Source organism: Chiloscyllium punctatum, chromosome 40, assembly GCF_047496795.1.
Source record: "Chiloscyllium punctatum isolate Juve2018m chromosome 40, sChiPun1.3, whole genome shotgun sequence".
Lineage (NCBI taxonomy): Eukaryota > Metazoa > Chordata > Chondrichthyes > Orectolobiformes > Hemiscylliidae > Chiloscyllium > Chiloscyllium punctatum.
Window position 1 is genome coordinate 35,403,283 of NC_092778.1, and position 22,624 is coordinate 35,425,906.

General features: G+C 39.3%; 1 protein-coding gene across 1 annotated transcript in view; it reads left to right on the top strand.

Moving 5' to 3' along the window:
• LOC140464459 (BTB/POZ domain-containing protein KCTD5-like) overlaps positions 1-22,624 on the top strand; it is a 76,486-nt gene that overhangs the window by 35,025 nt on the left and 18,837 nt on the right. Inside the window, exons 2-5 of the mRNA XM_072559528.1 lie at positions 7,013-7,121; positions 8,434-8,525; positions 12,871-12,966; positions 21,142-21,258. Coding sequence (XP_072415629.1) covers positions 7,013-7,121; positions 8,434-8,525; positions 12,871-12,966; positions 21,142-21,258 — 414 coding nt within the window. The remainder of the gene's footprint in view (positions 1-7,012; positions 7,122-8,433; positions 8,526-12,870; positions 12,967-21,141; positions 21,259-22,624) is intronic.

Here is a 22,624-nt window from a genome sequence, read left to right on the forward strand (position 1 = left end):
GCCAGGGTTGGAGGATTTGAGCTATAGGGAGAGGCTGAACAGGCTGTGGCAGTTTTCCCTGGAGTGTCGGAGGCTGAGGGTTGACCTTATAGAGGTTTACAAAATTGAGGGGCATGGATCAGATAAATAGACAATGTATTTTTCCTAGGTTGGGGGAGTCCAGAACTAGAGAGCATAGGTTTAGGGTGAGAGCAGAAAAATATAAAAGAGACCCGAAGTGGCAACTTTTTCACGCAGGGGGTGGTACGTGTATGGAATGAGCTGCCAGAGGATGTGGTGGAGGCTGGTACAATTGCAACATTTAAGAGGCATTTGGATGGGTATATGAATAGGAAGGTTTTAGAGGGATATGGGCCAGGTGGTGGCAGGTGTGACTAGATTGGGTTGGGATATCTGGTCGGCATGGACAGGTTGGACCGAAGGATCTGTTTCCATGCTGTACATCTCTAACTCTAATGCTGAGAATGCATTGATACAATTGGATAGTTTCTCTGAGACCTCAGGCACTGAGATCAGTTTTGTGGCTTTTGTTTGAATTGCTTGTTTCTCTTGTGTCCAGTTCTGGCCAGTGACATACCATTTCATGAAGCTGAAACATTTATAAGGCAATTGGAGATTTAGTTTGGTAGGGGTTAGGCCATATTTAGTTGTTTCCATGTCACTTTGGCTTTTTCTTTCTCTATCGCTTTCTTTCCCTGTCAATTTTGGTATTCAAAAGCTTGTTCGTCTGAAATTTGAATCAATTTCCTTTTTCTTTGCTGATTTTACATGATGTGTCTCCAGCATTTTCTGCTTTTGATTCTCTCTCTCATTCTTCTGATTAACAATAAAGCTGACAACAGATTGCTGGGCTGTCCTTCTATGTTATCTGTTTCATAAATACCTTGAAATCTCCTAAAGCAGCTTTCCCTTCTTATGAAGCAAGTGACCTTATTTATTTGAAATGATATGATGAAGAAACAAAAGGTGAAACGAGTACTTGGAGTTTCAACCATTTAAATCTGTATAGCTCTTCCACTTCATTAATTAAAAATTGAGTCATCCTAAGCGCATTTCAATCAATCCCATTGCTTTACCTCTACTGGTTTAGAAAAAGAAAAAAGCATATGTCAGGTTTAGACAGGAGAGATCGAGAAAGTCCTTAAGTATACTCCTACTGCCTTTATACTTTAAGAGGGAAATCAGGAGGGCAACAAGGGGACATAGCTTTGGAAAATAGAATTAAGGACAATCCAAAGGGTTTTTATAAATACATTAAGGACAATAGGGTAACTCGGAAGAGAATTGGAAGTGCAGGGAAGTTCACCCCAGGAAGTTCACTCAAAGATCAGCAGGTCAGGCAGCATCAAAGGAACAAGAGAATTGACTTTTCAGGCATAAGCCCTTCTTCAGGAAGAAGGGTTTATGCCTGAAACGTCGAATCTCATGTTCCATTGATGCTGCCTGACCTGCGCTTTTCCAGCAACACATTTTTAAGCTCTGATCTCCAGCATCTGCAGTCCTAACTTTCTCCCAGTCAAAGATCAGCAAGGCAGCCTATCTGTGGAGCCACAGGAGATGGATGAAATACTAAACAAGTATTTTGCATCAGTGTTTATTGTGGATAAGGTCATGGAAGACATAGAATGTCGGGAAATAGGTGGTGACATCTTGAAAAATGTCCATACTACAGAGGAGGTGCTGCTGGATGTTTTGAAATGCATAAAAATGGATAAATCCCCTGGACCTGATCAGGTGTACCCCAGAACTCTCTGAGAAGCCAGGGAAGTGATTGCTGGGCCTCTTACTGAGATAGTTGTATCATCAATAGTCACAGGTGAGGTGCCAAGTGACAGGAGGTTGACTAACATGGTACCACTATTTCAGAAAGGTAGTAAGGAAAAACCAGGGAACTATAGACAGATTTGCCTAATGTTGGTGGTGGGCATGTTATTGGAGGGAATCCAGAGGAACAAGAAAGGCAAGGACTAATTAGGGATAGTCACCATGGCTTTGTGCATGGGAAATAATGTCTCATGAACTTGATGGAGTTTTTTTTGAAGAAATAACAGAGGGTTGAGGGCAGATTGGGGTGGACGTGATCTATATGGACTTCAGTAAGGTGATTGACAAGGTTCCCCATGGGAGACTAGTTAGCAAGGTTAGATCTCATTGAATACAAGGAGAACTAGCTATTGGGATACAGAACTGTGCCACAAGGGTCCACCACTATTTGTAATTCATGTAAATGATTTGGATGTGAACATAGGAGGTATAGTTAAAGTTTGCAGATGACAGCAAAATTGGATGTATAGTGGACAGCGAAGAAGATTACCTCGGATTACAATGGGATCTTGATCAGATGGGCCAATGGACTGAAGAGTGGCAGATGGAGTTAATTTAGATAAATGTGAGGTGCTGCATTTTGAAAGGCAAATCAGAGCAAGACTTTAATGATAAGGTCCCAGGGAGTGTTGCTGAACAAAGAGACCTTGGAGTGCAGGTTAAAATTTCTTGAGAGTCGCAGGTAGGTATGATAATGAAGACATTTGATATGTTTTCCTTTATTGGTCAGAGCGTCTTCCCCAGATTTGTGTGTTCGAATGTTGATTTTTGTTTTCTCGCCAGTTACACTTTACCATTAAATAGCAATTAGCATTCTTTAATAACTTTATTTGGGGCACTGGCATTTTGGTTTTAAATATAAAATACTACCTTCAAGAGGAAAAGAAGAATGTTGCTCAAACTTGGATGCACAGTTGTTTGCTTGAAGCAATATTTCTGTTGCTAAATTTCTACCTGTGTCTCCTTGAGGTACTTACTTTTTTTCTTGGTTTTTAGTTTCCCGTTTGGTCCATTTCTGATATCTGACTCATAATGAAAGGTTATGAGAAATTCTTTTTTTTATGGATGTACAGTAGATGCAAATTTGGAAAAGAAAATTAAAAGACCATGAGCAAAGGATCATATTCAAAAAAATGGCACAGCTTTGTCAGCTGGAACTGAAAGAATGTTCAGGAATAGGCCTAGGATTTGTAACTAACAAAAGTCTGAAACTGTTGTGGTTCACATGCACGTGCTTTCTAATTTTTGGGCAGTGGGGAAGGTAAAGAAAAGTGAAAACAAACCCTTTAGATTCCACTCTAATCATTGATTTGGTTGCAGCTTTTCAACCAGAAATGTCAGCTATTCTGCTGTGGTATAATTTCACAAATGTATTGCCGTTAGGCAAGAACCTCTTAGACTACTTTAAGAAGTTTAGTGATGAAGTTATGCTGCACTGATTTGGCATGCTTCATAAATAAAACTTAACTTATTATAATTACTTTTTGGGTATTTTTATATATGTTTAGATGTCCTGTGCAACTTTTAATGTTTTTATTTTATTGATTATGTGAGTGTGTCACACACTTCCAGTGCATTGTTGTTTGCCCGAATGTAGTTTCTCTAAGGCTGCAAGACCTATGTTATAATTTAAACTCTAGCCTTCCTGATGGTGACCTTTTGTGGAATCTGACGGACTCATTATGGGGCTATTGAATGTAAAACTTTTTTTTTAGTATTTGTATTTTAATATACAAGTTAATGGTGGAATGCTGAAGGGATCGCTACTCAGCTGTTCACAGCCTAGCATAATAATTTAGATGAAAGGCAGATCTTAGCTTTGTTTTGTCAGAAAAATTAAGCAGTAAAGTAACTGAGAAGGCAAGAGAATCTGCAAGAAGTTATATCCAGGTTAATTGGGTGGGCAAGAAATGGCAGCTCTGAATGTAGAATAATGTGGGATTGTCTTTGGAAGAAGAGAAAAACAATTTTTTTTATGGTTTAAAACTATTAAATGTTCATCCTTGGGGATTTTCAAAGTTATTGTTAACATTTATGAACAGTAAATAAGTCGGAAAACAACTAGTATGTTTGTCTTTATTATAATGAAATTGAAATACAAGGATAAGGGCTTTTTGATGCAACGACAGAAAGGTTTGAAGCTATATCTACAGTACTCTGCAGTTTTAGTCTCAGTTACTTAAAGAAGGGTGTTGTTACCTTGAGATATGGTGTGGCTGACAAAAACATTCCTGGGATGAGAGTTTGATGCGGTTGGGTCTATACTGATTGCTTCTCATTTTTCTAAACTCCAATGTCATAGAAACAAATATTATTTATAGGATAGATACCCAAAAGGTGTTTCCCCCTTAACTGGAAAGTATAGAAGTAACGGCATAATCAAAAGGGGTAAATCATTTAAGACTGAGTTAAGAAATATCTTCACTCAGGTTTCTGAACCCGGCCTCCAAAGGCTTCATTGTTCAGTATTTCAAAACAGCGATGTAATCTTATCTAAGGAAATCAACATATGGTGATTGGGTAAGGAAGTTGAGGAAGACCAGCCATCATTTAAATATTGAAGCAGATTCTTAAAAAAAATCGATATCCTTTCTATAGTGTGGAGTTTAATACTTTGAAGTACTCAAGCTGTGGTCATATTGGGGTTTTTCAACAATACAAAGACCAAATGAGATTCATGAATATCGGTCTATAATCTCTTGAGGTAAAGTCTGGAATGTGGTCGCAGAGCAAGATTTAGCTTTCTTTTAATCTTCAATATTTAGCACTACAATACATTTCAGTTGCAAAACTTATGTTTTCAGCAAAATAAGAGAAATTGCTAAAGAAACTGACAGCATCTGTGTGGAGAGAGTTAATGTTTTGAGGCCATTGACCCTTCAAAATTAGTGTATAAATTCTAGATGGACTTGCTTTTTTATGTGCTTTGAACACGCTGTCGGGCAGTCCACTGTGAACAACTCAACAGCAGTGGAACTTCAGCTGTTGGGACAAAGAATCAGTGTAAATGTATTTTAATGTTGGGCTTTAATTTTTTGATGCTGGCCTTTATAGATCTTTATAGATATAAAGTCTTCAATCTTATTCTTCACCATTATCAACATCTCATTTATTCTTCCTACCCAATTTCCCTATCCACTTTCATGTTCAAAGCCATCAACACTTATAAAGTGCTCGAGATGTTCTTTGATGTAGGAGGATACTTGCCTTTGTGATACCTTTCATGTTTGTTGAATGTCCCAAAGGATTCAATAGCCCATTAATTAGCACTGAAGTGGTTGTCATTGTTCTTATAGTGGAATGTTCAATTGCTGCAATTAAATATATGGCTTGGACATTTCGAGTAAATATTGGCCAAAGAACCAGGAGACTGTGTCCTGTTTTCCTGCTAATTCTATTATAGGGTTATTTTAACGTGCACCTGAGGGCAAAGGGGACCCACAATTTAATAATGTGTCCAAGAAAGAGCACCTCTGGCATTGCTCAATTTCCTCAACACTGCACTGAACAGTAATTCTAGAATGGAGCCTGAGCCCACATCCTTCAACTTATAGGGCATAAGTATTACTAACACAGTTGATCTGGCATTTAGAAATTACATTGCTATAACTGTTAGATTACTGCTATGGGAGATTGTTTGCACTCAGTGTAATGCTGGCTCCAGGAGATTAACTTGTAAACCCTGATAGAGCTCAAAATGGAATTTCATATTGCTGCCAGCACACCAATTCCCTGACTGTCCTGCTCAGGGCCACTTTCCTGTAAGTGGAGTAGAAGGGTGGTGGCAAAGTTATCGACCCATAAGTGCCACGTCATCAGTTGAGCCTAATGATGAACAGCAACTTGGAAATTTAATTGGGTCTTTAGGTGCTTAAAGGCTTCAAGGAACCATACCACCAACTCTTGATAGGAAGAGAGGGCTGCTGTCCAAACAGGTTAGTGGGTCCGCTTGTGTGGCTTAACTAGCCACAGGCTGCCCTACTATTGGGTTTCCCCTCCAAAATAGTATCCCATTGCTCAGGGATACAGGCCTCCTCATGGCACCTACTCTCAGTAATGGGCCTGAAGAATCATAAGTGTGCCTGCATAGATCCCTGAAAGTTGCCACCCAGGTTGATAGTGTTTTTAAGAAGGCATAGGGTGTGTTAGCTTTTATTGGTAAAGGGATTGAGTTTTGGAGCCACGAGGTCATGTTGCAGCTGTGCAAAACTCTGGCGTGGCCGCATTTGGGGAATTGTATGCAGTTGGGCTCACCGTGTTATAGGAAAGATGTGGAAGTGTTGGAAAGGGTTCAGAGGAGATTTACTAGAATGATGCCTGGTAAGGAAGGGAGTTCTTATGAGGAAAGGCTGAGGGACTTTAAGGCTGTTTTTAAAGCAAATTGAGAGGTGACTTAATTGAGACATATAATCAGAAGGCTAGATAGAGTAGATAGTGAGAGCCTTTTTCCTTGGATGGTGATGGAGAGCATGAGGGGACATAGCTGTAAATTGAGGGGTGATAGATATTTTATAGACAATTTAAATTGTCATTGGATGATAATGGAATAGTGTAGGTTAGATGAGCTTCAGATTGGTTTCACAGATCTGCGTGACATCAAGGGCCAAAGGGCATTTACAGTGCTGTAATGTTCTATGTTATACCCATTAATAACAGTTGTCCATCCCCATCCCATAACTGAGGGCAGCTGACCACCACCAGCAAACCCTCCCTCCCCCATCCCACCCCCACTCAATTTTATTGGTGCTAAAGCCCATAGTGAATATTCTGCCTCGTAAGTTTTAAATCTAATAGGCGGTGGGTTTATAGCATCCTACCAGCATTCGACGTACAAGCATACGTATATTCTGTACAAAATAAGAGTAGACGTAAAACATTCAGTCCCTCAAGTCTACTTTACCATTCAATGAGATCATGGCTAATCTGTTTTTTTTTAATTCCACATTCCCAACCACCCCATAAAACTTAAATTTGTGTTAGGCAAGGATATCCGTGTATCTCAGCCTTTTCAATAAATAGAGCCTATATTAGTAAACCATTATGTGGTTGTGATCTGTTTGAAAATATATGGAAAATTGGTGAAACCCATTAAGACAAAAATTGGTTAGGTTCAGCAAATTAATGTTTGTAAGTATTTGCAAATGTGATTTCTTGCTTTCTAATCAGACTATTGTATTTGACATTGCAGGATGAGACTGGTGCCTATCTAATTGACCGAGACCCTACCTACTTTGGACCCGTGCTTAATTACCTGCGACATGGGAAACTGGTTATTAATAAAGATTTAGCAGAGGAAGGCAAGATCTATTTAATTTTTGTTTATATTTATTGCATCCTTGGATTATAGATAAATAAAATCCCTACAGTGTGGAACCCATCCAGACCCCATCACAGATTTTGTTGCAGACTTGGTCCAAATTTGGATGAATGAGCTGAACTTCAAAGTTGAGAGTATCTGTCCTTGACACCCCAAGGCAGCATTTAAATGGAATGGCATCAAAGACCCCTGGAAAAATTGAAATTGATGGGAATCAAGTGGGGAAACTTTCCATGGTCAAAGTAATACCTGCACAAATACAAATGTCTGTGCTTGTTCGGGGCTAATCATTTCAACTCCAAGACCATACTATGAGGAATTCTTAAAGTAGTGTCCCAGGCTTAACCATATTCAGCTGTTTCACCAGTGACTTTCCTTCCATCTAAGGTCAGATGTGGGAATTATAGTTGATGATTACATATTGTTTAGTAACATTTGAGACTTCTCAGGTACTATGTCTGCTTGCATCCATCAGGTTATGGACAACATTCAGATTTAAATTGGTAAGCAGCATGTGATTTTTATGTCAGCCAAATGCAAGGCAATGACTGTCTCCCCTTGACATTCAGTAGCTTTACCATTGTTGAATCCCCTACCATCATCTTCCTGAGAGGGGCATTAGTGACCAGAAACTTAACTGGTCCGGCAGTAATAATAATACAGGCTGCAGAGCAGGCTTGGAATTCTGCAGTAACTAACTCACTCCCTAACTGTCCAAAGTTTTTCCATTAACTACAAGGCACAGGTCTGGAATGTGATTGAGTAGCCTCCACTTGACTGGATGAGTCCAACTCCAACAACAATTAAGAGGCTCAACAAAATCTAAACTAAAGCAACCAGTTTTATTGGCACCCATCCACCATTTTAAGCACTCTGTCACTGGCATGTATACTGTCTGCATGATACGGTGCAGCAACTCATCAAGGCTGTTCTGCTCCACCAAAACCCAACATCTCTAACACTCAAAAGAACAAAGACAACATATGCTTGCAAACATCAACAGTTTGTTCCCCTTCAACATGCCCACCATCATGACTAAGAACTATATAGTCACTCCTTCAGTCATGGTGGAGGAAACTCTTAAAATTCTTTTCTACAGAACTGGATGTACCTACACCAAGAAAGTGGCTCAGCACTACCTTCTTAAAGGAAGAATTGGATAACAAATGCTGTCACATTCTAGGAACAAATAAAGACTTGCAAATCATTGATTTCATGGTTGAAAGGAATGCTGTTTAATCTGTGTGATATTATAGAGTGAATGTAGTTGATGGTAGTTTGTCCCTTTTCAGGTGTGCTGGAGGAAGCAGAATTTTACAACATTACATCACTAATAAAGTTAGTGAAAGACAGAATAAGAGAGAGAGACACCAAAACATCACAGGTGAGTGGAGAGAGACCATGTGCAAATATGAAACATTGTCTTGGGGAATTAATGAATTGAGGTTGGAAGCAAGAACTTAGTGCTGAAAAGAAATTGCGCTGTTTTCAGCAATCAAGACGTTTGCTCAATTTCTGGGTAGATCTTTAGATCTCATTCACTCAGTGGCATTCCCTCTTGAAAGCTGTCATTTTCCCTCACAATATTGATCATGCGATCTCCTTTAGCTGCTTTGGAAAGCAGTGGTTTCATGAGGACTATTGGAAGAGGAGTAGGGCATTCAACTTGCCTTTGACCTTTTCGCTATGTGCCATTACATTCTCAGACTCAGTGAGGAGACAGTCCCCAAGTCTATCCCAATTAGATGGAGAATCAAACCCATTTGATTTAAATCAGTTAGCATAATTCCAATCTACATTCCACCTAGCCAGCTGAACTAAATGGTCTGATATAGCTTGATATTCTTAGCTTCCAAATATCAATCAATCTTTGTCTTTTATAAGTTGTTTGAGTTGTTCCACCCGCCTTTAGACTTTTGGCAAGGGTTTCAAATTTCCAAAACTGAGTTGTGTGGAAATACTGCCTCCTGATTTTACATCTAAATGGCTTAGTTCTAATTCCAAGATTATGTTCCAGGCTTCTGGAGCTTCCACTGAAGGAATGAATTTGTCTACTTTTTATGTAAAATCCTTCAATCATTTTAAACGTACCTACCATTTTATAAACTTAAAAGTAGCATAACCAGTTTTAATTTACCCATCTGTCTGCTTTAATCCTCATGCCATAGTATCATTCTGGTTGATCTATGTATCTTCCTGAAATACAGTATCTAAAACTGAATTCAGTGTTCCAAATTAGAGTATGAAAAAGACTTGTAGAATTACATTCTCCCTTGGTATTCCAACCTTTTTGAGATAAATGCAATCATTCTGTTAGCATTGCTTTTTCTACCCATTCGTTAGATTTTAATGATTTGTATCCATGGAAACTACAATTCCTCTGTTCCTCCGCTGCTTCTGCTCTCTTGGCATGATTGCAAGCCCTTCAGTGTCATTTTGTGCCTCTAGCTATTAATACCACTGGACTTACAATGGCAAGGTTAGACAAAGAAACAGTATTCTGAAAGCTTGTGATTTCAAATAAACATGTTGGACTAACCTGGTGTCGTGTGACATCTGACCTTGTCCACGCCAGTACAACACCGGCACCTCCACCTCATGGCTACCACTGATAATGGCAGTTAACATTCTCATGACTCAAGTTGCTGTCAGTGATCATCTCCAACAAGAGACAACCAAGCCATCTTCATTTAATGAGCATTGCATTTCCACTGCTGAATCCACCACCATCAATATCCTGACCAAAAACTTTATGAAACAAGCTATATAAATACCATGACTATAAGAGCAGATCACCTATTAATTCTGCAGAAACAAGCATTTTCCTGTCTTCCCCAAGCTAGTCCACTATTCCACAGACACATGTCAGAGGTGTGATGGGAAGCTCTTCGTGTGCCTGGGTGGATACAACCCCAACAAAAGCCAAGATGCTCAATACCATGTCCATTCAGCACCTTAAATATTCAATCCCTCTCCCAGTGCACAAAATCAGCAATGTGTAATGTTGACAAAATAAAAGCAAATTACTGCAGATGCTGGAATCTGAAACCAAAAGAGAAAATGCTGGAAAATCTCAGCAGGTCTGGCAGTATCTGTAAGGAGAGAAAAGAACGGATGTTTCGAGTCTAACTGACCTCAGCTTTGACACAAGGTCAGTTAGACTCGCAACGTCAGCTCTTTTCTCTTTACAGATGCTGCCAGATCTGCTGAGATTTTCCAGCATTTTCTCTTTTGGTGTAACATTGACAAGATAGATTACATTATCTGCAAGTTGGCTCAGTGGTTAACACTGTTGCCCCTCAGTGCCAGAGACCCGGATTCAATTCTAGCCTCTGGTGACTCTGTGTGGAGTTTGCCCGTGTCTACATGGGTTTTCTCTGGGTGCTCCGGTTTCTTCCCATAGTCCAAAAAATGAGCAGGTTAGGTGAACTGGCTATGCTAAATTACCCATTGTGTTCAGGCATGTGTAGGTTAGATGCATTAGTCAGGGGTAAATATAAGGTAAGGGGAATGGGTCTGGGTTGGTTACTGTTCAGAGGGTCAGTGTGGACTTGTTGGGCCAAAGGGCCTGTTTCCACCCTGTAGGGATTCTACATAAACTCATCAAGACTCCCTCGATGCACCTTCTATCATGTGGGCTCTACCAGAAGATGATGCAAATGACTCCAAATCGCATGCCATCCTGAACTGTATCATTGTTCCTTCAGTGATGCTGGTGCAAAGTCCTGAACTCCCATAACAAAATTGGTGTAACTATACCAGATGGGCTATAGCAAGTTAAAGATGCCAGCTCAACACTTCCTCCTCAAGAGCAAATGGAGTAGTCTACAAATCCTAGCCTTGCCTATGCAGTCATCCCATGAATGAAAAAAATTGTGCATTTTTGTTGATCTTTTGTATATCAGCAAGTAATTCCCCAAATGTCTGTATAAAAATGAAGAATAATTCAACCACATAGAAAGATTTGTTGTTACTAGTGGTCCATGATGATTTAGCTGATTGGACTTGAAATATCTTTCAATTTCCATATATTCTTAATTAATGTTGAAAAAGTGAAACTTTGCACCAACTACTGGTATGAATAAAAGTAGGAGTAGACTATATTTCAGTGTGCATGTGCTAGGCTCAAATAGCCTGCTGACACTCATTATCTCATCTTCAAGTTGAAGAATGGTCACTTAGGCAAGGTGTCAGAAGATCACCATTGCAGTAGAATTGTACCACATGGAGAGGCATTAAGAGCATGAAACCGGAAGAGGAAATTGGAAGTGTGACAGGATTATGTGGAATTTGTTTGTTCATTCATGGGATGTATGTGCTGATGGATGACCAGGAATCTTACCCCTAGATACCCTTGAATTAAGTGGCTTACTAGGCCACCTCAGAAAGAGTGTAAACCACATTGCTGTGGGTCTGGAGTCACATGTAGGCCTGACTAGGTGAGGGTGGCAGACTTCCTTCCCTGAAGAACATTAGTGAGCCTGATCTGTTTTTCCTGACAATCAGCAATGGTTTCACTGTGATCAGTAGATTCTTAACTCCTGACTATTTTTACTAGATTCAAATTCCACAATCTTTCATGGTAGGATCCAAACCTGGTTCCCCAGAACAGAGTTTCTGGATTAGTAGTCTAGTGATTAATACCACAAGACCATTGCCTCCCCACAATCAAATTTCCAATGGTTTGTTCAAAAAAACAGTTTTGTTCTAAGTTATAGCCACGGAAAGACATGCTGAAAGGATTGTTAAATGTGTACCAATCCTCTCCATTTGCAGAGTGTTTACAGCATTATTAACAATACCTAACTGCTAAGCAAATGTGAAAATTGCAGCAATGGTTAACTATATTTGAAAAGTGCTGCAACAAATGTTTGTAAAAATACAGGCTGTTGTCAAAGATCTGAAAGAAACCAGCAAAGTTCTGAGTGCACAGATGGTGAGAATGTTGATAACAGTATGCTACTTTTGTTATCAAAAGGAAAAGCAACTGAGCTGCCAAGCCAGGCCTGCAGGTCAGTAATAACTGTAAATTCAACTCTGCATTGCTAGTTTAAAAGAAAATGTGTTCTGCAACTTCCTGCATGGTTTGGCTCATTTAGTATGACCAAGGACCGGAGTTCAATCTGTCTCTATTGAGTTAGCTGATCATGGATGCACACAGTAAAAATTGCTGGAATTTGTTTATTTTCCTGCATTAGGCAGAGGAAAATCAGCAAGGATTTCCTGTTCCTTTTTAATCTATCCAGAAACTCATGATGGAAATGCATGTATGTGGGGCAGGGACAGGTTGAGCTGTGAACGCTATTCTAAAATCATTTGTTTAGTATTACATGATAACTGACTAGTTGACAAGGTGCCAAAACAAAGAGTTTCTGATAGAGATGGGAAAAGCCTACCTAAAAATAAGTGCCTTTTAAGAAAATTCAGTATTGTTGTTTGGGTGAAGTATGATTATTTTTAAATTGAAATATATGCTTTTTATTTTTATTTGTGTATAATGGGATATTGCTTTCAGTGAAGACATATACACTGTATTCCAGTTTAATAATTTACAAACTCTGAAGTATAACTTATATAAAAAAAGAACCTTTTGTGTCTCTTCAGCTGCATTTTTAAATTCTATCTCAAGCTCTGATATGATTTTCTATCATTAGAAAAATCCTCAACAGTGGTTCATTATTTTCTTTAATGGATCTTTGATTTGATTCCTTTTACCTTGTAACCTTCAGATTCCAATGAAGCATGTGTATCGAGTATTGCAGTGCCAGGAAGAGGAGCTCACCCAGATGGTGTCTACAATGTCTGATGGATGGAGGTTCGAACAGGTAAAGATGTTAAAGCAGTCACTTAGATTTTTAGATCTGTCCAGCACTAGATTACGCTTAGGAATAATGTAAGAATTCCTTCTTTGTTCTTTGTGCACTACTTCATTAGAAACAAGTGTATTTCATCAATTTGAAGGCAGCATTGATCATTGGCCAAACCAAATTCAAATCCAAAAAAATGTGACTTACCTAATCAAATTCTCATTTCTGCATTTATGTATCCTCAATCAATGGATATTTTAAAACTGAAGCAATGTGTAAAATGTTAAAACAACTGGAAATGTACCTGACCAAAAGATGCATAAGCATTTAGTGATGTAAATTTCAAATGCTTAACGAATGCACTATTGCTGCAGGCTGTGACATTTCAGTATAATTCCTTCCAAATGTTTTCTTTGTTAGCCTAGGGATATGAGTAGTTTTTCATTCCAAGGGAATATTCTCTCCCAAAATAATTGTTTTTGCATGCTATACAGCAATACGCATAACTGGGCACCGTATTTATAATTCTGGCAATAGCTACATTTTATTCCCTGAATAAAAACGCCCCTATCATTTTAAAATTGCAAAAGGTCCACACTGTACTGCCAATTAAGAATAACATTGATGTTGCTGCACTGCTCCATTGTATCCTCTTAGAGGATGAAATTGTATCATAAATTTATAAATTGACTTTATAAAGTGGATCATTTTGTCAACATTTTCCATGATAGATTTGTAAACCTATAGTTACAATAGCATGATAGTAGAGAAGGGGTGAGTGTTTAGCTCAGTTGGCTAGACTGCTGGTTTGCAATGCAGAGTAATACCAAAAGCATGAGTTCATTTCCTGTACCATTTGGTATCACCATGAAAGTCCTGCCATCTCAACCTTGCATCTCACCTATGGCAAGGTGACACTCAGATTAAACTCACTGAGTTGTGTCTCTCTATTGTGAGAGTAGCTTAGATCCTCTGGGACTATGGCAATTTCACTTTAACCGGCAGAAAGATGGGCTTACATGATGAATTTAAGTAAATAATTTCCATTTAAATGTCAATATAGATATTTATGATAAACATAAAGTCAGAATGTTTAAATGTAAACAGACAAACTATCTCTGCTCTTTAAAATTCTTATAACATCACAGCTGAACCCTAGTTTGGCCTGAATGGGTAATTACAAATGAAGTTGTTCATTAATAGTTGCTGCATTTTGCTCAAGGGCAGAAAAACTGGTGGAACCTTCAAGAATCTCAGTTGTTAGGGTGCAGAAGAATAACATTTGGCCCATTGTGTTTGCACTGGTTCTGTCACCGAGTGCCAGTATCCTGACTTTTCCTGCACACCATTTATATACCAAAAAAATCCAATTTTAATCCCCCTTTACCCCCGCCAACAGCATGCACGCGCAGACACCCGTGTTCAGTGTTTTGAGGTCCTTACATGTAACATGATAAGAAATTGATTAATATATAAATATAGATCCATTGTCTTCATTTTTCAGAGGTTCTGGTAAGTTGGAGCATATCAGATAGATATAGCTTTTTTTGAACTTACAACATAATAAGGTTTTCATTTACATGATGTCAGATCCTATTTCTCAAGCAGGAGAGATCGTGGCATAGTGGTAATGTTGCTGGACCAGTAATCCAGAGGTCCAGGCTGTTGCTGTAGGCGCATGGATTGTCATCCATGGTGGAATTTAATTCATTTTAATAAATTTGAAAAACAAAGTTAGTTTTAATGATGGTGACCATGTTAACTTTGATCAATTGCTGTAAAAACCCATCTGATTTCTCTAATATCTTTCAGGGAAAGAAATCTACCATCCTTACATGCTCTGAACTACATGTGATTCCAGACTCTCAGGAATCTGATTAACTCTTAACTGGCCTATGAAATGATATAGTAAGCCACTCAATTCAGGGGCAACTAGGGGCAACATGCTGGCTATGCCAGTAAAGCCCACATCACATGAAAGAATAAAGAAACGCTTCAGATATTGACACAATAGTTTCTTGTTACTTTGAAGTGACCATTCTGTATGCAAAGCATTAGGCAATAAGAGCCAAAGATACTGAAGCAGGATTAAGCTATTCAGCTCAACAAGTCTGTTCTGTAGATTTGATCATGACTGATCTGTTTCTCAACTCATTCTCCTGCTTTCTCCCCTTAGCCCTTGATCCCTAACTAATCAAGAACCTGTATCTGTCTTAAATACACTCGATGACTAGGCCTCAATAACCTCTACAGCAATGAATTCCACAGAGAAATCACACTCTGGCTGAAGAAATTCTTCTGCATCTCTGTTTAGAAGGGTCATCAGTTCCCCAGGTCCTAGTCTCTCCTATATGGTGGCAACGTCTTCTCCATGTCCACACTATCTCAGTATTCTGTAAGTTTCAATTAGATACCTCATTGTTCTAATACAGGAAGCCAGAGCCCTAAATACCCAGTACCCACAACCACTCCCCTAATGACACACACTTCGTTCCCATGATCACTCTTGTAAGCTTCTTCTGGAATGCTTCCGATGCCAGCACATCTCTCTTTAGATAAGGGGTCCAAAATGCTCTCAGTATTTCAAATGTTGTCTGACCAAATTCTTGTACAGCCTCAGTAGTGCATCTCTGCTCTTGTTTTCTAGCCCTCTTGAAATGAATGTCAACATTGCATTTGACTTTCTAACCATCAATGGAACCTGCATGTTAACTTTGAGAATCCTGAACTAGAACTCTCAGGTCCCTTTGCACTTCAGATTTCTAAAGCCTTTCCCTGTTTAGAAAATACCCCTATATTCTTCCTACCAAAATTATACCCTTACATTTTCCCAGATTGTACTCTTTCTTTGCCCACTCTCCTAGACTGCCCATGTCCTGCTGCAACCTCCCGCTTTCCTCAGCACTACCTATCCCTCAGCACACCTTTTGTGTCATCTGTAAACTTAGAACAATGCCCTCAGTTCCTTTGTCCAAATTGTGACTGTATAACATGAATAATTATAATGTCAACACTGACCCCTGCAGAACTCTACTAGTAACAGGTTGTCTTATCGAAAAGGGCGCCTTTATCTCTCTTCTCTTTATCCTGTACCAATCAGTCAAGCCTCTATCCTTGCATTTACCTTGCCCCTAATGCCATGACTTCTTATATAGCAGCCTCCTGTGCAGCACCTTGGCAAAGGTCTTCTGGAAATCCAAATACATAAGAACAAGTAGACTATCTGGCCCTTTTGAGGCTGTTCCCGCCATTCAATAAGGTCATGGCTGATCTTTTCATGGCTGCAACTCCACTTACCTGCCTTCTCGCTATAACCATTAATTCCTTTATTATTCAAAAAAATCTATCTTAGCTTTGAAAATGTTTATTGAATAGTATCAACTACGTCACTGGGCAAGGAATACCATAGATTCACAACCCTCTTGAAGTTCCTTCTCAATTCACTCCTAAACCTGCTCCCCCTAATTTTGAGGCTATGCCCTCTTGTCCTAGTTTCACCTGCCAGTGGAAACATCCTCTCTCTGTCTACCTTTATCTATTCCCTTCATAATTTCATATGTTTCTATAAGGTTCCCCCTCATCCTTTTGATTTCCAATGAATATAATCCCAGTCTACTCAGTCTCTCCTCATAAGCCAACCCCCTCAACTCCGGAATCAACATAGTGAACCACTTCTGCAGCCAGTATATCCTTTTTCAAGTAAGGAGACCAAAACTTTATGCAGTACCCCAGATGTGGCCTCACAGCTGCAACATGACCTCCCTGCTTTTAAACTCAATCCCTTTAGCAATGAAGAACAAAATTCCATTTGCCTTCCTAATTACTTGTTGTACCTGCAGACCAACCTTCTGTGATTCATGCACAAGGATACCCAGGTCCCTCTGCATAGCAGCGTACTGCAACTTTTTACCATTCAAGTAATAGTCCTTTTTACTACTGCTCCTACCAAAATGGATGACTTCACAGTTATTAATATTGTATTCCATCTGTCAGACTTTTGCCCCACTCACTTCAAGTATCTATGTTCCTCTGCGAAATTTCACAGTCCTCTGTCCATTTTGCTGTGCCACTCATCTTAGTGTCATCTGCAAACTTTGACACACTAGCTGTGATCCCCAACTCCAAATCATCGATGTAAATTGTGAATAATTGCGGTCCCAACACTGATCCCTGAGGCACACCACTAGTTACTGATTGCCAACCAGAATTGCACTCATTTATCCCCACTCTTTGCTTCCTGTTAGTCAACCAATCGTGTATCCATGCTAATACTTTACCAGTAATTCCATGCATCTTTATCATATGTAGCAGCCTCTTGTGCGGCACCTTGACAAAGGCCTTTTGGAAATCTAGGTACTCCACATCTACTGGGTCCCGATTGTCTACCATACTCATAATGACTTAAAATTACAAAAGGTTGATTAAGCATCGGCCCATGCTGCGTCTGTCCAACGGAACAATTTTTATCTGGATGCCTTGCAACTTCTTCCTTGATAATAGACTCTAGCATTTTACCTCCTACAGAAGTTTAGCTAACCAGCCTATAATTCCCCATCTTTTGTCTACCACCCTTTGCTGTTTTCCAATCTCTTTGAACTACCCCCAGAGTCTGGCAAATTTTGGAAAATTGCCACAAGTGCTTTTGCTATTTCTCCCACCAAATAGACCAAATCCACTGGCTGTCCTTTATCTAACTTGTTACCATCTCAAAGCATTTGAATAGATTTATCAGGCATGATCTCCTCTCGATGAATCAGCATTGATTTTGTCCTGTTTTACCATACGCTTCAAAGTACTCTACAATCACGCCCTTAATAATGGATTCTAAAACCTTACCAAAGACTGAAGTTAGGCTAACCTGCCTGTAATTTCCTGACCTCTGCCTCTATCTCTCCCTATCTTTTTTAAAGGGTACTGTTACATTAGCCATTTTCCAGTCCTCTGCAACCTACCCTGACTTTGGTGATTCTTGAAAGATCACTGCCAATGCCTCTGCAATTCCCTTAGCTGTCACCTTCAGAACTCTGGGATGTAGTCCATCCAGTCCGGGTGATTTATCCGCCTTCAGACCTTTCAGCTTCCCCAGCACCTTCTCCTTAGTGATGTCCACTGCACTCACCTATTCCCCCAATTCTTTTGAAGTTCTGATATGTTGCTGGTGTCTTCCAGTGTGAAAGCTGATGTAAAGTTTCCATTCATACGTTCCATTTCTTTGTCCCCATTACTACTCCAGCCTCATTTTCCAACAGTAAATGTGTCCCCACTCTTGCCTCTCTTACCTTGTAGGTATTTTAAAAAAAACTCTTATAATCTTTTATATCGCTAGCCAGCTTCCTCCCATCTTCTACCCTCCCTTATTGCTCTTTTAATTTTGAAAGGCTTCATGCTAATCTTTACCACATTGTACGCTTTATCGTTTGCTTTTATGTTGTCCCTAAGTTCCCTTGTCATCATGGTTGCTTCATCCTCTCCTTAGTATGTTTCTTCTTTCTTGGAATGAATTTCTGCTATGCCTCCTGAATTGCCCCCAGAAATTCCTGACATTAATGCTCAACTTCCCTGCTAGGCTTTCCTTCCAATCAACTCTAGCCACCTCCCCCCTCATTTTTGTAATAACCTTTACTCAATCGTAATGCCATTCATCTTATTCAATCTTCTCCCCCTTCAAACTGCAAGATGAATTGTCATATTATAGTCACTTCTCCCTAGCGTTCCTTCACCTTCAGTTCCTTTAATCTGTCTGATCACTAAATCCAGAATTGCCTGTTCTCTAGTGGATTCTACCACAAGCTGCTCCAAAAACATGTTCCACAAATTCCTTTTCTTGAGATCTACTACCAACCTGATTTTACCAACTCACCTGCATATTGAAGTCTCATGATTATTGTAATAGTGCCTTTCTTACATGTCTTTTCTATCTCCTGATTTATTTTCTTCCCTACATCCTGACTACTGCTAGGAGACCCTTACGCAGTTCCCATCATCGTCTTTTTCCCTTGTGACTCCTCATTTCTACCCCCACAGATTCTATACCTTCCAACTCTGTCACTTCTTGCTACTGATTTAATTTTGTTTCTTATTAGTAAGGCAACCCCATCTACCTGTTCTTTTTAATAGGACCTGTATCCTCGGATATTTAGTTCCCAGCCCTGAACCCCTTGCAGCCATGTCTCTGTGATACCTAAAACATCTTAACTGCCAATTTTAATCTGTGCTACCAGCTCATCCAACATGTTTTGTATGTTGCGGGCATGTAAGTATAACACCCTCAGTCCTGTGTTGACTGCCCCATTTCACGTGGTTGTCCCCTTATCTGTTGTGCGTAAAGTTAGATCTTGACCCTTTCCCCACACTGTCGTATTACTTGTTCTGGGAACTTTTTTACCTCAGGTGAGCTCTTCAATTAGAAGAGTGCCAACTCTCTCTTCTTTTTTTGTAATCTTCCATGGAATGTACTCCCAAACCCTACCCCCCACCTCCCAACCCACCAAAACCCCCGATCTGAACAATTTAGTTTAAAGCCCTACCTGCAGCCCTAGTTATGCAATTCGCCAGAACTCTAGTCCCAGCATGATTCAGGGGAAGCCCATCCCAACAGAACAGTTTTGTCCTTTCCCAGTATTGTTGTCAATGTCCCATAAAGTCAAACTCAATTCTCCCTCACCAATCCTTGAGCCACGTGTTTACCTCTTTAACCTTGTTGACAGTATCAATTTACTTATGTCTCAGATAGTGATCCAGACATTACTACCTATTTCATTCTGCTTTTCAATTTAGCCCCTAACCTGACATTAGCTTGTCAAAGAAGAGAAGTCCCCTTTTCTGAGAGCACAAGTACATTCCCTGTTGGTTCATTGTTTGTTTCTGTTTACATTTCTCGACCCTGACCCCTTGCACCAAAGATGATTGTTTGACCCCTTTGTTCACCCAACTCCATTAATTCTTCCTTGGAACTGCTGTTTTCTGTTTGCTAGTATCTCTTGTACAATCCTTTTTGACAGAGTATGTATATACCCAAAGTGTGGTGTTTTGTGAACTGTAGAATTGGTTTTCTCTTGTTCAAAAATTTGATATGGCAGAATTGCTATTAAAGATCAAAGTCAATATTTTTGTGCCATAGAAGAGATCTTAGATGGTCCATTTGAAAAGCAATAATTTAATTAAATTCGTTTTCCATCTTAATCTTTTATATTGGGAGTTTTTAGTCTTACAAGTATTGTAGTACATCTCCCAGAAAGTGGCTATCCTTGATTTATGCTATTGTTTTCTCCTTGTACAATTTTCATCTAATGTACTGAACTAAAATGAGTTTACGGATTCCTACCAATTTTTGAGAGTTTCCTCTCTTCTGAGGATTATCCATATAAGGGCAGTTTTCATAGCTGCTGTGCATATTTGGAAGCCTACTCGTAATTGGCCATTCTTCAAACAAGTCAAGACCATGGTTTTCACAGGCTCTTCAGTTCTGTGAGACATCACAGTCATACTTATCCTGTTCTTGCCATAATATCCTTTCCAACAGAGTGTCAATGGACAACTAATGTAAATTTTACTAATTACGTTTTTCTTTCACTCAATAATCCAAGGATATCAAGGCTAATTTAACACTGCAGCCCTGACTAATGTGCTAACCTGAAGGCAAACCAGGAGTTGATCCTGAGTTAATTGGTAGCTTTCAACTTGTGTATGCTTTGAATGTGGGTCCATCATTCATCTCCTTTTCCAACCTGAACTTGCACTCTACCTGTTTAAGCAGATGTAGATAATATAATTGATGCATCGTCTTTTGAATGTTCTTCTGTAACTGGGTACTAGCTCTTTGTGTAGGATCACATTGATGGATGATTCTTTTCATTCCTCTGACCCATAAAAATGCCTGCTCCCTCAGTCAACTGTTATCCTATACGATGACTGCTACCAATGAACAAGTAATGGGTAGGCATCTGTGAATCATTCTGGAGTACAAGATTCTAGGACCTCATCAGAAAATAGGGATTGTTTGCTGATCAATATTTCTGTTATATATTTTGAATAATTGCCACACTCATTGTTGAAAACAACTAGTGAAAATATATTTGAAATGTTATACAAATCATTTTAAAATGTGTTTAATTTCCACTTTTTGTGAATTTGAAGTGTAAAAATTCCTTTAGCATACGTAGTATTACAAACTCTCTGCTCTGGTTGTTACAGCTGGTCAGTATAGGTTCCCCGTATGGCTATGGGCGGGATCATCAATCAGAGTTTCTGCTGATAGTGTCGCGGGAAGTGAAGGGGGAGGAGACCAGTTTCCACAACAGCACCAGCGAGGTCTGTCCCAATATACCCTCCACACTCACCCTAATAATGCACGGCCACTTTTTCCCTGCTTGTTACCATCGCTTGCTTTACATTACATCTTCCCATTCTTTGAAAGATTTTTCATGTGTTTCAATTCTGTGGTTGCTGCTATTGTGTGTTTGTGTGTATGTATGAATGTTATATAATGTACACACAGCACCTTTATGTACTGCAACTGATGGCACTGCTTACAACGTTGTTTTAGCTTCTCTAATGTACTTTTTTTTTACAGATTTCTTAAAGATATGTAGACCTAAAATACAAATTATGCAATCATATTTGAAAATTAATCTGTATAATGTTACATGCTGCTTTTTGATAATCTTCATTTTGCACAGTAATGATACCTGCATCAGGCTTGGTTTAAAAACTTAGCTATGAAGACAACTCTTAACTGTGTCCTTGCACGATGGTTGCTTTTCCATTGAGTTATATCTTAAGATTTGAGGGTAGCCAATTTTTTTTAAAGAAGAACTATTTTGCAAACCTTGTTGAGTTGGCCTTGAGCAACAAAGCTGAAGCCCTGGTATAAAAACAGAAAGTACTGAAACACTCAGATTGGGCTTCATCTCTGAAGTGTCATGTCAGATTAATGATTCCGGTCGATGACATTTTCTTCCTACACAAATTTCTGCCAAACCACTGTGTGTTTCCAGCATTTTCTGTTCATATTGAGTTCCGCTCCTTCAGTATTTTGCTCTTTTGTTTTAATGTAACACTGGTGCCTGGAGTGCAGAGTGGGTTTGATGGGGAGAGATTCTCTGTATTCAGACTTGTTCCAAAGTACTCCCTGAATATTTAATGCAAAGCACAGGCCTGCTGAGAACTCTTGAAAAAGGTAATTCCTGCTAATTTAGCTCCTATTTCAAAGTAGACTTTGGGACCCAACAGTACAAAATGTCCTGTGTTGCTGTCTTCTGATACAACAGACGATGCACTTTACATCTGTGGGATAACATTAGATTTTAAATCCCCAGGACAATAGCTAGACCAGGACTCCTGGGTACAATTCCTTGTCTCCACTCATTTATCTGATCTCTGTCAAGGTAACATTTTGACAGAGAGGGAAATCAAAACAGCACCTTGCTTCTGATCTATGATAGTATGCCCTTTTGGAAATGATTTGTTGAGGATGGAATCAGTCACACTGTTTATTCTCTGCGGATAAACAATATTGCTCAATCCTTATCCTTATTCACTCAGCTTGTGAGATTACCTGATAAAAGTAGTGGAATTTTTTTATACCTACAAAAGAGAGAGAAAATTTTTAAAAAAAGGCCTATGGTTAGCTTGGGTAGGACTCTCCAGCCATTCGATTCCCCGGCACTTGGTCTCA